The sequence below is a fragment of the Periophthalmus magnuspinnatus genome, chromosome 23 (assembly GCF_009829125.3).
Source record: "Periophthalmus magnuspinnatus isolate fPerMag1 chromosome 23, fPerMag1.2.pri, whole genome shotgun sequence".
Classification (NCBI taxonomy): Eukaryota; Metazoa; Chordata; class Actinopteri; order Gobiiformes; family Gobiidae; genus Periophthalmus; species Periophthalmus magnuspinnatus.
The window spans coordinates 14923382-14940576 of record NC_047148.1 but is presented as its reverse complement, the minus strand read 5'-3'; the positions used below and the strand labels follow the sequence as shown (position 1 = coordinate 14940576).

Genomic DNA, 17195 nt, shown 5'->3' with positions numbered 1-17195 from the left:
AACTATCTATAACCATCAGAGCGCTCCCACATGAAGCGCTAATAACACTCCACTCACTTGCTCAGAGGAAGGATGTGCTAACCTTTAATTAGTGTGAACAATCACAGTCAGACTGACAAGTTTACATGTGTGTGAGGAGCAGACAGGCCGATGCTCTGTAATCTACCAGCCCAATACTGCAGCACCGCCCATCTTCAGTGGATGGGGTTTAATATCTGTTACAATGTTGACTATAAGATATTTATTGTGATACAATGGAAAATCTCATGATAACGAGAATGCTATTCCTTTAAAAGATTTATAATTTAGTTTTAGTCTAGCGAAAGTTAGTGATGCAGTGACACTAATATTCATATGAGATAGTTAAGCCATTAAAAGTGTTGGTATCACAACTATATTGTTGCATTCGTACTTATCACAGGGATGGAATGAGATACAATTTCCACAAGAGACGCATCACACGTCACAAGATTGGTTCCAAGTGAAAGAAATAAGAGATTTTGACATAATTTATCATAAATCTGTTGTGCAGTTCAGGTCACAAGTTTAGCCTGACACCAAAACTGTCTTTGTCTAAAAACACAGAAAAAATATATGTTTTCTTAAATGTGCACAATCTTATGACAATTTTACCTCACAAGATCTGGTGACATGAGCTCTTGTCCAAACCCAATTTGGTGCACATCTTGTTACAGTCATTCATTGCGTTAATAGAGGCAAATTATTTTCAGGAGGAGGATGGCTGCTATAGGATATTAATGCACCCATACAAAGAGGTGTATTATTTAGAATAGGCATAGGCAATATGGTTTGATAATGATTATTAAAAAAACACAGTTCATGTTTTAGATGTTTTAGATGATGACTATCGTAAAACAATTGGTCTCCAGTTAAATTTGCTTTGAGATCATCTTGTGGCAAATCACTGAACCCCCTTGACCTACTTTGAATGTAGTGATGGCATTTAGCTCATGTTTTCCAAACGTTTGATGAAATTATACTTTATAAATACAGCCCATGTTCTTTAAATCCTCAGTACTGGAGAATTGGTGCATGGAAAAGGCATTGTTCTGCAAATTAACTAATTAAAAGTCATGTTCAAATAACGAAGAAAATGTGCCCTGGGATACATGCAGATTAATTAAGATGCAGATTTGTCATTATGGACCACGCCATTGTTCATGGGCTTGAATAAAATCAAATGGTAAAAATAAGAATGTGGGCCTCAAAGGCAGTCTAGCACACTGACACATGGTTAAAAAGAAGGTGGGTGTGTACTTGTCTGTTTCACAGCAAGACAAACAGCTCGCAGGAAACTAATGAAGGTGCTTTGTACATTCAAAAAATGTAAATAGGGCCTTATTTTGTCTAAATTAAAATGCCCCATTTACCCAATCTACCTTCATTTAAAAACATGTGCTAATTCAGGTTCTATTCAAAGCTCTCATTAGCACATTTTACATGTCAACAATTCCACACAACACGTGGCTTCTCTTGCGAACAGTGCTATGTATCTTCTAACATAACATTCCAGCCCATTTCACAATGATTCAACGTGTAATATGATCAACCAGCATGCGGCGGACAAGACAGCAGGCGGATGGGCTGTAGGCCTATGTATGAATATGATGGTCTCAAATGTCAAAAGGGGACAGTCACACATGGAGGTGGGGCCAAGGCTTTCCTATAGGAATAAATAAACACATGGTTACAACATCCAAGAGTTATCTATGGTCAAAATTATTTTACTGCTATTATCTTATTTTAGCATTACCATAGCTGGTTAATTCCCCAGGTTGTTAAAGGGAGGGTAAGGAGCCTGCATTCTTACTAGTATAAAAAAGAACTACAATAACAACTGAATGTGGGCTGCCAGTGCTTTAGTGAACACATTTTGCTCATTGTCTGGTCTTGCCACATGTGAAAAGGACAGAACAACTTCCAAATTTCACTCATTGCACTAGCACCGATTAATGATTGACTGTAGGTGCTGGAGTTTAGTTAGAGAGGCTCTAGATCGAAGAGAGTCCTTTTAAGTTTACACCAAAATGTTAGGCTCATGTGAGGCTCATATTTCTTTCTGATTGGATAATTGTCTTGAAAACCAAAGCACTAAATAAAAACCTCAGCAATTTGACCATCATGTTTGTTTTTGTAATTAAGACTATATCAGCATCACAATAGTTACATGTTTGGTTTGAGCATGGATTCCTCATATCTGGACACACACACACAATCTATATATCCTACCTTTAAAATATGTAATCAAGCACAAAATCAAGCACAAGCATAAAGTTGAATAGTAAGTTGGTTTCAGCATAAGTGTCAGTTTCAGTGTTATTAAAGAGAAAAAAAAGAAAGAAAAACAAGCAGCTGAAGCACTGAAGCAGAAGATCTGTTGTTGGACAGCATAATTCTACAATCATCTTCAGCGGAAGTCTGCAAAAGCCTCCAGTTAACCCATTGATTTAGTCTTCTCAAATCTCCTCCTGATCCCACATTCGTCTCTATTATGATGCTTTCTCATTCTGTGCAGATTTGGTGATGTATCAGATTGCACTAAAATCTAACATCTCAGCACGCAACAAATGGTGCAAATTTACACACTCAAACCTTGGCTCAATGGCTCAGTGAATATGGCTTATAAAAAATCTTTTAAAATTGCAATGGATTTATAGTCATTTTATGTCCATTGTACATACAGAACAGTGAACAGTATCTTTGTCAATTATGGTGAGGGACCAAAATGACAATCGTGACATTAGCGATCACTTTAAGTCACAATTGTTACATTTGTCTGTACTGACCTTGAGTGGAAAGAAACAATCTGGCCTAACACTAACACAAAAACTGAGGAGAAAATCTTTGTGTGTGCAGGGACACGGGTTAGCAAGTCAACCAACCTTGAAATGCCTTCATACAGAATCACATGCAAGGCTTAACACAAACTCTGGCTGGTAAATGAGTGAATCCACACAATCGCAAAATACTGTCTATGTAAATTTATTGTTATTTACTACACTAGCCCATTTAGAAAAAAAAAAAGGTTTAGAAGTGAATGATCTTGAATTTTGTAACAGATTGAAGAGCAGAAAGCTTTCCAATGACTACAGGAGTTGGCAAAACTTTCATTCATTTGGAATCCTCTTCACATGCACAAAAGATGAATAGCAAAGCGCTGAGAGTATGTGTAACCACAAACCAGAGCTCAGCAGCTAAATTAATTCAAGAGGAAATTTGTTTTTATTACAACATTAAATAGCATTTTTCAACTTAATTCAGGCAATTGGTCTATAAGTCTGATGGCAATGCATAAATCAAAAGCCTTACTACCACTTAGGGCTGGGCGATATGACAAAAAACGACTTTCAATATAAATCTCATGAGCATTACACTAGACTCTGACTTATAGCCATTTAAGACAAAAACATTGCCAAATTTCTAGCACATGCTTTTATTGAGACAACTAGCTAGACCTCTCAATCAAAAAGAACCAAGCATATCATTGAAGATTAGCAATCTCAATATTGATTAAACTTAAATTCATTACAGCCCATGAGCACTACCATTTGTGCATTTCATCTCTGCACATTTTATTTTTATTTGGATTGTTACTATGCATTGACACCTTTTTATTTAACATATATAGCTACTTTTTTTTTTTTAAATCAACTCTCCATTACTGACCTTCCAAGTCATTTTACCTGAGACAACAAACCAACAAATAAGCAAGAACAGGCAACCTTCAAACGATGGCATTGTTTGGTTCTACTTTTCTCAAGATCACATACAGTGTGTTTTCAGGTATTCAGTTTAAACACCTCTATTACTGTTGAGGGAGTGTGTGACCACATAGTGCACATTCTTTTCCTCAGTCTTCACTTCCTCTCCTGTTATTATTACCAACAAGCACCTGCCCCCTTCACCTGGATACCTGAGTCTGTCTACTACTGTAACAGAGCTGCTCTCTATCAAAGCGTCCTCATCTATAATACAACACACACCTGCCGTGCATACATAAACTGTTGATAATCTCATATCAATGGCTCTACTTTATTTCTATAGACAATAAAACAATGCCTCTCTAACATTACCAACAGCCCACTCCCATTCTTGCTCATTGTCATTGTCTCGGGACTCACTCAGTAGGTGTGTGTTGTACTTGCTGGTGTAGTAGTAAACGTCTTCGTAGCCTTCCTGATAGTCATCATCGGCCCGGTACCTCCTCCCTCTTCTCTTCCTGCCCAGAATGCGCATCAGGGCTAGAAAACGCTCCATCATCACCACTGCACCGGGTTCGAACTTGAGTGAGGCTGCCAGCTAACAATGTTGAGAGCTAGCACAAAGCCCCCATCCACTGGGCAAGATCAGGTTTCCTTGTGCATCCTGAAGTAGCTTCAAAACACACACTCCACTACTACTACTATGCTCCCATAACACTAAATATAATGTCACATGCACACACTCCACTCATGGGGGCTTTTGTATTGTCTATCTGCAGCTTCACTCTGCTTCTTTCCACAGTTGGTGCATCTAGCCAGTCTCAGCCAATCACAGGGCTCAGAGCTTGCCCCCCCCTCCCGTCTCTCTCTCGCCCTCACACACCACTCCTTCATTGTGTCAGAATGAGAGTGTGTGCTAAGAGTGTGTGCACGTGGAGCATCAGCACAGGAAGATAAGTCCTCATCATTGGCTCCATTGTTGCATCCTTGTTTCCTGTCCTTTGTTCCCAAGCTTCAGCTAATTTTTTTTTCTATGTTTTGTATCTCTCCCCTCTTCTATAACACACTTGGGTACAGTGTAGGGGGAGGGGCAGTCTTCTCAGAAAGTAGATGTGTGTGTGAATTCCTTAGAGGGGTCTGTAATTGAACGTCAGGGAAGAGGAGATGACAGGAAAATGAAGGCAGAGAAAAAGATATGAAGTAGGTCTGAACATTAATGTGACCAAGATAACAAATGTTTTGGAGTGTAGACCCCAGATCTTGTGATTTTGTTGCTATTTGGAACACGTCACAAGAGAGTTGTAGATAATTTTTTTGTTTGGCACATACATGAGCAGGCTACGGCATGTACTAGTCCCAGCAATGTTAGCCTAATGCTGGGCAGAATAGACAGCAGAATGACAACAAAAGGGGATTTCTGAGGGGTAGACAGGTAGTAAGTGACCCCACTCAGCACTGCTGCAGCCAATGCTAATGGTTATTTGCTATGGGATCCCGAGGTGCTCCCCAAGGCAGATGAAATATGATTCCTGAAGCTTTTCCTGTCCAAATCACTGTATGTACAACCACAGAAGCTGAGGAATCACAGTCAGTTTTTATAATAATAATAATTATTATTATTATTATAATTATTATTATTGTTATTTATTTTGCATTTTCAGAAGTCAGGTACAATGTTTTCACTATATGAAATTTAAGGTTGATGGATGATGAAAATTTAGGAATGTTGCAATAGCAGTAAGCAATTAAAAACAGAAAAAAACTATTTTGAATGGTTAAAAATTCCACAAATGGTGTCCAGTACAGGAAAAGTCAGGTGAATGTGGAACATAAAGGTAGACCCGATTACAGTTGCAATATAGTTATACAGGCAACATTTAACTACTGCACAGATGAGACAATGTAACCCTCAATTTGCTTGTTTAAATAATTGTTTCCATGGTTTTCTGGCCCATTAACATTCTTTAAAATATTATCTCATGACAAAGTGCCTATTTATGGTTCTTTTATCTTTTTGTGGTCATTTCATCTTATGATGTGGTTGGTCAGCATTCTTCTCACTGAAGAGGTAAAGGCCCAGAGAGGGAGCCAAGCTCCCTGGTCACCACAGTGGACATGGTTCAGCATACAGAGGACTCACTGTCACTCCTCAGCAGCTGTCAGTCTCAGCACTCTTCAGGCACAGAGGTCAAAGGTCAAGCAGCAGCGCCCTGAGATATTTACAGTGTGTGACATGCTCCTGGACCAAGACATACAAACATGAGCTGTGTCTGAGCGAGCTGGGACCTCTCTAGTGCCACACAATAGCAGCTGTGGGAAGTCTAACAATTCCAATCAGCTGTTTGTTTGAACAGGTGAACAAATTATATGCAATGTTTCTGAACACCAACATACTCAACATACATCACCATTAACATACAACGCCCACATGCACTACAACGCTCTATTTTCATACACAGAAATATGTTGATATGTAAAGATCCTATTGAGTACAAGCAAAACTAATAACAATAATTATAATTGTTAGAGAAATTCCATGTCTGCTGTCTGAGGACACTCCACTGCCAGGTCAACCCTTTTTGATCTCTGGTCATCAGAGGTATAATACTCCCTACAACAGAAGCATAGGCAGACTGGACTGCACTGGGCTGTAATGGACAACACTATCATGGTGTCTTGAAGGTTCATGTCTCCGGGTGCTGGGTTCTGTACTGATGGTAAATAAACTTCTCCTGCATTAGAACGCCAGAGTCATGTCTCTTCTCTTCAACTGTGGGGCTTCTGCAATTTATTCTACAACAATGACATCTTTTTAAAAAAAAAATCGTATTGCTCTGAATAAATTTTCTGATTTAATGTACATGCAAATGTCAATGAACACGCATTTTCATTTACACACTTTTTCCATTCTTCTCATATTGACCATCATAAATGTCATAATTACAAGCTGGGTCCACTCACTGACACAACCACAAGGAGCAAAAGAGGAGCAAAAGTCAGTACTGTTATTGGAATTTCGCTCTCAGACCTGCGATGCTCCCTAACAGGACTGGCCATCTCACTTTGAGTGATTGTGAGCGTGTGATCCTGTTCTATCCATGCTTCTCCACAAACCACTCTTCTACCTCCCTCTGCTGGTCACACACAAAGCAGTTACATACCCAGTAGCCTATATATGGAGAGAAAATGCACAAAATTCTTATTGCTATGGGAAAACCTGTAGTTATTGAGTGATTGATAATGACTGGGGTGATAGTGAGAAATAGAGACGAGGGCCAAGAAACAAACATAACAAAAGCACAAGAGAACAGTGGATTCCTGTTCATAATGGAGCGACTGACCTTGATTCTTAATGGACAGAGACGCACACAAACACTGCATTGACATCCATTTATTCCCTGATGACTCAGCCAGACCTTAGGCTAAAGAGAGACAAGACCCAGAGTTGGACAGAAGTCAAGTGGAGGGCCATATTCAAACTTGTAATGATTGTGACCGTCGCAGGGTCAGCCACAAATGCAAACCTTTCATCTTAACCTAAAGATATAATTAGCTATGAATGCACAGTAATGTTAAGCTTTGTTTGTTACAAAGGGTTCAAAGGAACACTCTTTAGTGATGGGTACAGTTTAGAAATATTTTGAGTGTCAATATCATCAAAAAAATAATCAAACTGAAGAAGACCAGGTCTTTTAGTGCCAGCTGATTTTTTCTGTCATGTTGTAAATGACTCTTTGAAAATCCTGTTCATATATTTTGTTACCTCTGTTTAAACACTGGGATTTGATAACTTCCCTTATTTTTATTGTTGTGTTTTTCATGTGCCTTTATATAAACCTTCTGGCGGTCAACAAAGCAGACAATGATGAAAGTGTCAACTTTCATTTTATTATTATTTCCTTTGTGTTGCTTAAAGCTCTGGTTCATAGCCATCTATACATGCATCATTTTATCCAGAATCACAATTAATTCTACCAAACAGTCAAGATGGTGACAAATTCAAATAAACTGTTTTCAATTGGAGAATGAATACATTCACAGTAAAAATCATTCCTGTGCATGTAATCATCACTACTTTCACTCTTTGCTGTCTCAGGTCTTGGCTCATAACAGCAAATCCTCTGCCTATAGATGCCGACACCTGCACAGTGCACACTGTTTTGAAATTGGTTTTACATCAGATATTGACATTATCAATGCTTATGCCAGTTTTTAGAATCCGGAGATGGACAATACGGTATGCCATACAAGACATGATACTGGTTTCACAAAAACAAGATGTGATTTTTATAATGGTGGCAAATAAAAAAAAAAAAAGAAAAATATCAAGATGAAGATAAAGATTATTTTCTGCAAATATTATAGTTGTGTGTCATTTTGTGGTGCAACAACTTGTCCCATCCCTAATAATTAAACTTTGTCAAAAATATTGGCACACCACAAGACAGCAAATTGGTTCTTGTGTGCAGGAGGAAAACGCTGAGGACGACCACCCAAACTCAACCACAAACAAACTACATCCTAATCCTAATCTCCAGGCCCCGTTTCAGTGGATTAAAAACAGCAGTCTTTTGACTGTTTGCAGCACACTTGCCATGTTCAAAACCATTTCAGTGGTGGTCCATGGGACTGTATTATTAGTAATTCTTGATTAAAGGACGCATCATATTTATACATTTGAATGATTAGTTTCATATTTATACATTTGAATGATTAGTTTCATATTTATACATTTGAATGATTAGTTTCATATTTATACATTTGAATGATTAGTTTCATATTTATACATTTGAATGATTAGTTTCATATTTATACATTTGAATGATAAATTGTGCACAAAAAGTGTCATGTATCTGTGTGCTTAAAATTAAGAGAATTACATTAGAAGACAAATCTAGCATGTAACAGGCTTTGTATTCTACAAATGAAAGCTTCAACCCACAGGACACACAAATTTTCTGATTTTTTTTCTATATATACATATATTAAGAAAAAACAAAGAGCATACAAACACAAAAAGTAAAGTTGTACTTGAGCATAATTAAGTTATTTTATGAACCAGATGAGAACACTCAATCTATAGATCAACAAAATGCATATCTTGATGAGATAAAAAGCTGTGATCAGAGAGCCTGCCACATTAATACACACTACACTAGATATTTAATGAACCAATCATAGCCGCAGAGCAAAGCAACTAATCCCAGTTGAGTGCGGTGTCACTTCATCTCTTACTATCTTAATCGAATCTGGCATTGAGCATGAATGCTCTCTATTGCTCTGAAAAAAAAAAAAACACAGGCCAGACCCAACTCAAGCTGCACTAAATCTTACTATACTTACACAGCTACTTAGGCTCCCAGCACTGGAAAACACGTGTTGACAGTCCCACGCTTAAAGATGTCGTACATCTCCATTTATAAACTATGAATAAGGACAACAAGCAGATCAGAAAGTCAGGCCTGGTGCTCACCACAGGTTTCAGCGTCAAACCTGAGTACTGCTGAGACACAGTTCAGACATGGATGTCTGGGGCAAAGCACTGTGCATTAATATGTGTAAGGGCTTAGTATTGGCTGTCCATGCTGGGCTTATCCAAGCAGAAAATTAGTACGTGTGTTTGATGCCAGGAGCTCAGCTGCCCACCTGGACGGTGCCCAGGGCTTGAATGTAGGATGTAACAGATGAAGGATAAGCTTGCAGTATGAATGAATTAGTGAATGAAAATGACCATCTTGAGATGAAGATAGCCAATCCCTTCCCTGATGGGCAACTATATTTAAAGGATACTTTCTGTTCAATTTCTCAAATTGTTTTATATCAAAAGAAATAACCTCAAGACAGAAGGAAATGAAGAGTGAAAGGAGTACAAGCAAATATCTCCAAACTCTGAAGTGTTTGACCAGTCTCTTAAAAAGCAGCAGTAGTCAGTCATTCACTTTACACTTGATCATAGACACAACAACAGTATGCACAGTTGGAGGACCAAAAAATCGACCTTCCTCTCTCTCCAAAATTAAACAGGGAGATCATCATCCATACATGTGTGCACTGCTGCTCAGAAATGTTCTAGTGTAAAAAGGATGATCAGCTATTTTAGATGGGTCATTAATTCCTACTCTGTCATTCCTATATTGCACATGTGCCTGTAGTGTTAATAGCAGGCAGGCTGGTTGCACTTGTATAGCAATAATTACTGCGAACACATATTTAAATGGATCTAGTAAGAGGGGTGACACACACACTGTCAGCAGTTAGTTCAAGACACATTAGAGAGAGAGGCATGAAGAAGAAGAGAGGGAGAGTGTGTGAGAGAAGAAGAAGGGGAGAGATAGAAGGAGAGAGAGATAGACCGAGGGGAAGGGAGAGAGAGGAGAATCAGAGCTAGCGAGAGTGCGTTGATAAAATGTGTCAGTGGCAATAGGGATAATACATTAAGCTGAAAAAAAAGGAAACACACATATAGGCCCCACGACAGGTCTGCCTCAGTAATCCTGGGTGCACTGATGAGCAGCGTTCTGACATCAGCACCTCCTAAAGGACACTGTGGGAGCTAGTATGTGGCTCATGATGCCTGCCGCTGTGTGCAAGCCATTTTCTCTGCTTCAAACATTTAAATCGGGAGGATGATGTCATGCTGCAAAAGGCACATACATAGTCAAGAAATAACCACACTGAGTAGAACGTTCCCCTAAACATAATAAATTAATAAGCTTCATTTGATTTTAAGTGTTAGCAAAGAGTCCAATTCTATACTAGTTATAAGTCTTAAATGTGCATGTGTCTTTATCATTTAACTTGCAATACAAAAAAATATTACAAACATTTATAAATATCAGGATTACAATCCCCATTTGTGGCAAATCAAAAACTTCGATTAGGTCAACAATGAACGAGAGAAGGCAAATGCTGACTGTTTTTTTAACTTTCTCACTAAAGCACTTGACATTTTTTGTCACTTTACACACTTGTATACAGCAGCACATGCTTTTATAATGTTGTGACACCTTCTGTTTCATACATGGGATTTGTATTGGTTGTCTCAGCATTACTGCTGCTTTCTGCTCAGATCCATGTGAAGGTCAAGAAAAGAAATTCTTGGTCGACAAAAGACATACCCTGTGCATCGATTATTGTACTAAAAGGGTGGCCAGGGTGACACTGGCAATAGCTCACTAGCCCAAAACCTAATACTAAGAGAAGTACTAGGCCAGCAGGCTGACTATTGAGTCACTCCCAAACTCCACATTAATTTGGCTGAATGAGACTGACTAACCAACTAAAGAACTAAAAGATTACTGCCCTACGTGAAGGACATCTGAGTCCTGAGTATGAGGCCTGGAGGTAGACAGGTGCTGTTTCCTTCAACAGTGACAGGTAGAAGAAATCAGGATTACAACCTCAGAGCCCAGTTAAAAGCTGCATGTTCCACAGTTGCCCTGCACAGCCTTAAAGGGACAGTAAAGAACTTGGAGCAATGTCATGTGTCTATTTAAAGTGCCTAAATGTCAATATAATAACATAAATCTGTGATTGGCCAAATACAGGCACTTCTGTGCAAAGATCACTCAACCCTATCCTAAAGTATCCTTGAAAGCAAAATGGAGTCTCTAGATTTTGTGAGTTCACAAACTCTTGAGAATCAGTCTTGTTCAGCTCCAGCTGAAGATTTTGCCTGTGATAGAAACAGACCAATCATAGGGCAGCATTGTGGTTTTGGCAGAAGCCAGTACTGAATGAACCAAAATAAACAGCCTATTTAGGGAAAATACGAACTATTTTGTTTTTTGTATTTTGAGGATGTGTGGACAGGTAAGACACATGTGCGTTTCTCTCAAATGGACTTAACTAAAGTTAGATTTTTTGGCTTGTTCTGCTTTTTTGACACTTCGACAAATCAACGTGAAGTCTTTGTGTGAATGCTCTGATCATTGGTTCTGATCGCTTTCAGCAAGAGCAATCCCAAAAGGATATGTAGAACTCTACTCAGAGGGCTACAGAATCTGATGACAGCGAGGTTAATTCTTAAGATGAGGTGGCAGAAAATACGGTTATTCTGTGGTTGCTACTCAAGTATCAGGATAAATTAACGATAAAATTGAGGAGATTCAAATGGAAAAGATTTAAACTGCAGAGTTATATACAACACCCTGCAGGAGGGATAGTGCTTTCTATGTCAGAGTGAGTCAAATTACTTGAAATGGTGGAAAAAAAAAAGATTTCTTTGATTGTAATCTGTACAGCCATGTAACATCTTAATACTGGAAATCACAATTTGGTTACCTGTAAAACCAAATTACATGGTCTTAGTTAGCACTACTCATGTTTCTCAAAAATATTCTCACATTGTCAAGTCCAACCATAAATCTCATACCCCCAGTCCTACTTTAAATCTCATACCCCCAGTCCTACTTTAAATCTCATACCCTCAGTCCTACCTTGATCTCATCCCCCATGCCTAAATCTCATACCCTCAATCCTATCTTAATCTCATAACACCAGTCCTACCTTAATCTCATACTCTCAGTCCTACCTTAATCTCATACCCTCAGTCCTACCTTAATCTCATACCCTCAATCCTACCTTAATCTCATAACACCAGTCCTACCTTAATCTCATACCCTCAATTCTACCTTAATCTCATACCCTCAGTCCTACCTTAATCTCATACCCTCAGTCCTACCTTCAATCCCATACCCTCTGTACTACTTTAAATACTGCAGATTATGACAGTGATTCATTCTGCTCTGAATGATTTTATACAGCACCAGTCGTGTGAACACAAACACCTGGCCCTGAAAACCGCAGAGGTCTGATTCTCGTGAGGATGCTGATGTCAGCATGACATCACAGCGACTCAGGACCAGGAGGGTGATGATGATCATGGGTGATTAGCTCAATAGCATCACACCACAATAATTATCCATACATGCAAACTGACCATTGGATCAAAGCACTTCTCAGATTTTTTTCTCACTTTAATGACTTTCTGCCTGTTCCTTGTGACTTATTACACTTGGCTTTCTATTTTTATTCCAGCACATTAATAATCTGTCTTCTTAAAATGTCCCAGAAAATTCAATGAGACTGTGATTAAATACTGACATTATTGTCACTAAGGAGGAGTACCATAAGTTTTGTTCCTCTTACAGTTTTATAATTGATTTGTTATTTTTTTTATTCCAAGCCTTTATTGTACTATTGGTGTACATATAAAGCTATTGCTTTAAAGACCACATTGTTTTGATGCTTATAGGGTTATTATCAATTTAACTGAAATTACAGATCCTTTCTGTTCAAATGGAGGAGCTTCTAGGATTCTGCTGCTTACGCCGATCCAATCACAGCCTCTTGTAGCACCTGTCTCAATAGTGGAAGAAATTTCTTTCCAAATATTCTTGTTTCTCTGATTGGTTCATCCGCCTGCAGCCTGTCAATCAAAACCATTGTAAGTGGAAGATAATTCACGGGGTCAGACTACATCTTTATACATACGCACTGTTATTGACAACATGTTATATTTCTTATTATTAATAGGAATAAAAAGACCCATGCAATCACATTGATTCTGCAATGTTTCATGATCAGCTCAGGGCTTTTTGTAAAAAAAAAATGGGCCCAAATAAACTTATTTAAAAAATGTATGTACCCCATTATTTCTTACTGGCCTTCATTGCAATAACTTGGCACAGGATCAATTATATACCCTTGGTCCTTAATATAATAAGAGTAAGGTTCCTAGTGGAGTAATAGGCCTATATATTGGCATGCCTATAATTGTTACTTTGATTGAAACAAAATGAATCACCCCCCTAAGCAGTTAGCAGAATTCAAGTACAGTTCAAAGCTTGAGAAGCTAAGAGCTAAAAATGGTTTGCTGAATTTGACACCTCTTATAAAGACAAAATACCAAGTACACAGTAGGTATGCAGACATTTTTGCACAAATACTGTAAGTGAATTGTCTGGATTTCTTAGTGTTCTAAATATTTTTACCTTAATTTTAGTAAAATGTTATTACTTTGTTATAACACATTTTAACAGAAGGGAAGTGAGGTAAGGTGAACTGAACATTTGATCAAATTCCACAAATCCACATGCCACTGATATATACAGCCTTGTTCACAACTAAAGAATACCTACAAACACTTCTAAATGGAGCTCAAATAATTGTAAAACAATAAAAACTACAACCAAACTAACTCCTCCATATATCTTATTGAAACACTAATCACAGGACAAACAGATGCTGTCAAACCATAAATACCCTATTAATTCCTGTTCTGTCTAATGCACCCTGAGGAGAGTAGGTGTAGCCTGCAGCCTCTTTACATTACACCACAGTGGACTGATGACTGTGTGGGAAAACAGGGAACCACACAGTACATTTGTTGTAAGAGATTAACATCTCTCAATGATGTGACAGTGAGTGCATAGGCCTGTGTTATTACTGAGAAACCTACGTATATGTTGCATTGTTTGTTGGCTCAGTTGGGCCATTGGTGAGCCTTTCGCGCTGGTTTCTCTGTTAACCTGTGTTTGCCCTTAGCCTGTGTGGTTAACGCACATGTAACATGTACGGTAAAAATCACCGTAACGTCACTGTAACCTCACCCGTTGCGTCAGATTAACACGACACACACAACACATTGAGCAACACACCTTCACAGTACACCAACTTTCAGTGGTTTCCACGAACACAGTGTGCAGAAGCTGTACCGGCGGCACCAAACCACGCTGTGAGAAAGATCTCACTGACGATAATTAGTCCGGGAGCGCTCACACACACACACGCACGCACATGTAGCGCACTCGCATAAACATGCCGGTCGGTGTAACCCTGAAAAAATCGGTGCGTCTTACCACCCTCTTGGTCCGGTTGGAGACAGGCCGGGATGTTTTTCTTCCAGCCGGGCATGATGCACCTCAGAGCGTATAGGGAGTCCAGGGCGGCCCGCTAACAGACACACACCACCAGGAGAAGCGACGGGAGGAGCGGGACCAGCGACGGCAACATGGCTAGTTAGCGTTAGCTTCACCACCTCCCTCGGAACATTGAGGAATCCTACCTCTCTCCACCACTCTCTCCTTCTCCAGCCTTACTCGGGCACGCAAACCTCCGGATCCCTCTCTCTCCCACAGCTTTTGCCTTGCTTTGTGCTTGTCTCTCGACCCCCTCCCCCCGCAGTAACTTTAGCCTGAGCTCTAGGGGGAGTGGGGGTGACGTGATGACCGTGAAAGAGCTGCAAGGTAAAGGGGATGCCAGAGGCTCCAGCTGCAGTCGCCGATAGCGCACCGTGACCGTATCGCTTCTCATCGCTTCTCGACATGTGGTGCTGAACTGGTTACCTTTTTAACTAAAACCATTCATTCAGAGATGACATTTGCAAAACAGTTCAGGGTCTATAGCAGCCTTAATTCATTCATTCACACCATACTGTACAGGTACAGTCTGATTCACACGTAGCCCAACACGCTCTTGACTAATTTGCATTCAGATTATTTTATCCACTGTGCTATTAAGATACTTTTGTTGTATTATACATATTTTTAAAGGCAGCCTAAGAGACTATATGAACATGCCGTCTAGCTTACCTTTTTCTTCTCATACACTGAAATAAGGTCTGTCAACTTCCATTCTTAAAAATTATAATTAAAAAATGACAGTGATATTATGAAAAAACAGCTTGCACCTATTTCCATAGTTATGTATTTTTCCTATCTGCCATGGCGACCGCAATTAGAAAAAGAAAAACAAACTTACCTACAAATATGCCATGCATCTTTCCCTATAACAGTTTCACCAACTGGTATTTGAAGTCATGTTCTTGTCCAAACTAGTCTTTCTGGAATTCACCCACATCATTTAACATTAAGCAAGCCTTAACTCAAGCTCTGGTTTTAATGAAGTTGCCATTCTGCTCAGTGTAGATGTATCATGGATTTGAAGACATTGTGGATTAGATCAAACTGATTTAAAGAATTACAAACAAACAAACAAATAATGAAGAAGAACCAGACAAGTACTTAGGCGATTTCTGTTTTGTGTGTGGTCATTAACAGTAAAACAAAAACACACCAGATAAACTGCATGTCCACAACCATGGCATCTTTCAGTATGGCTAGCAGATATCTTTAGTCCCTATGGATAGGCAAGGAGGTTGCAGAGGAAAGGATGCGGCCAAGTGGAAGAATCAGTCTCTGCAGGCTACAAAACAAAAAGCACAGACTGACCTCAATATGGAGACAAACAGAGAAAGCAAACTCTAATATTGTGTAGGTGCTTTTTATAATAATATGTCAAATTATTTTAGTTAGTACTTAATTAGAATTTATTTTAGTAATAGCCTATATGGCACAATCAAGTTCTAATAGGGCATGCTGAACTGATTTATTTAAACTTTTAGGACAAAATCCATTGAGATTAAACATCTCTTTTTCAGGAATATCCAAAATGGAGTAAATTGTAATCTTGATTTAAGTATAATTTGACTGACTTAATATTATTTATTGTTTATTTCAAGATGCTCTGTTTCAGATTTTAGTTCTTACAGAAACAGTTCCATTGGGTAAAAATGCACCTCATTACTTGATTAAATGAAATTAGAACAATAACTGTCAAATCTTACCCTAGATCAATACTCTGCATTCAACTTTTAAATGAGAGAAACCAGTTCAGCAGTCTACATTCAAGTCTCATTGGTATGATATTGCAATATTAGCTGAGGCAAATTCATATCAGAAGAAAATAAATACATCGCAAAAAAAAAAACAACACAAAATACTTCATTTTACAGACTGATAATTCTCCTTATTAGGTTTCAGTGTTTCCCATAGATTTTGTATGGTGTCAAATATTTTCTATATTAATAATTTTCTTTCACCCAATTGTGAAGTTGAATTGCCACTTATTGCCTGTATTTCATATTTAACAGTGTTTTTGATTAGTGTTGTTACTTTTTTATGTGAATGACAATACAAGGAGCAACAAACTGAGATTTTGTTATGCCAATGAAGTCAATGTTCTTTTTAGACTATGGGGGAGAATTTCTGGGAGGCCACCATAATCTCGTTTATCAATGGGGAACTCTGGGTCTCACTTTTTTTTGGTCTGGCTTTTCTCATTGTTTTTATTTTTGACTCAGTTTGACTAGTAAATAAAGGCTTGTGCATTTGCCTTTAGTTAACTGAACTGATTGTGCCAAAAAGTATATTTGATTATCGCAATAATATTGTTTTCGAAATACAAAGCATATCAAATGTTTTTTTCTCAAATCGTGCAACCCTAGTTTGTATGGAAATAAGTAGACATTAGTTTAATAAGAGGAACATAATATTGCTTTGGGGCCAATAGTTTCCATCCGAGTGAGACTTTGTAAATTTCTTTCCCTCTACGTGTTGATATCATTTTATCAGTGAGCTTTCAAGCACAGTTCGACTTAATATGCCTCTCTGTGCTTGCACTTGATATTTG

The 17195-nt window shown here is 38.5% G+C and overlaps 1 protein-coding gene across 2 annotated transcripts in view; it reads right to left on the bottom strand.

The window, feature by feature from the left end:
- The window catches only part of grip1 (glutamate receptor interacting protein 1), a 31109-nt gene extending 16168 nt beyond the window's left edge, over nucleotides 1-14941 (bottom strand). Inside the window, exon 1 of one of the 2 annotated variants that reach the window (XM_055231694.1) lies at nucleotides 14585-14941. In XM_055231694.1, the coding sequence (XP_055087669.1) occupies nucleotides 14585-14639 (55 nt within the window). In that variant the 5' untranslated portion in view covers nucleotides 14640-14941. Of the gene's footprint in view, nucleotides 1-4142; nucleotides 4279-14584 lie in introns of those variants that run through there. The other variant, XM_055231693.1, reaches the window with a different exon arrangement.
- Nucleotides 14942-17195: the final 2254 nt, after the last annotated feature.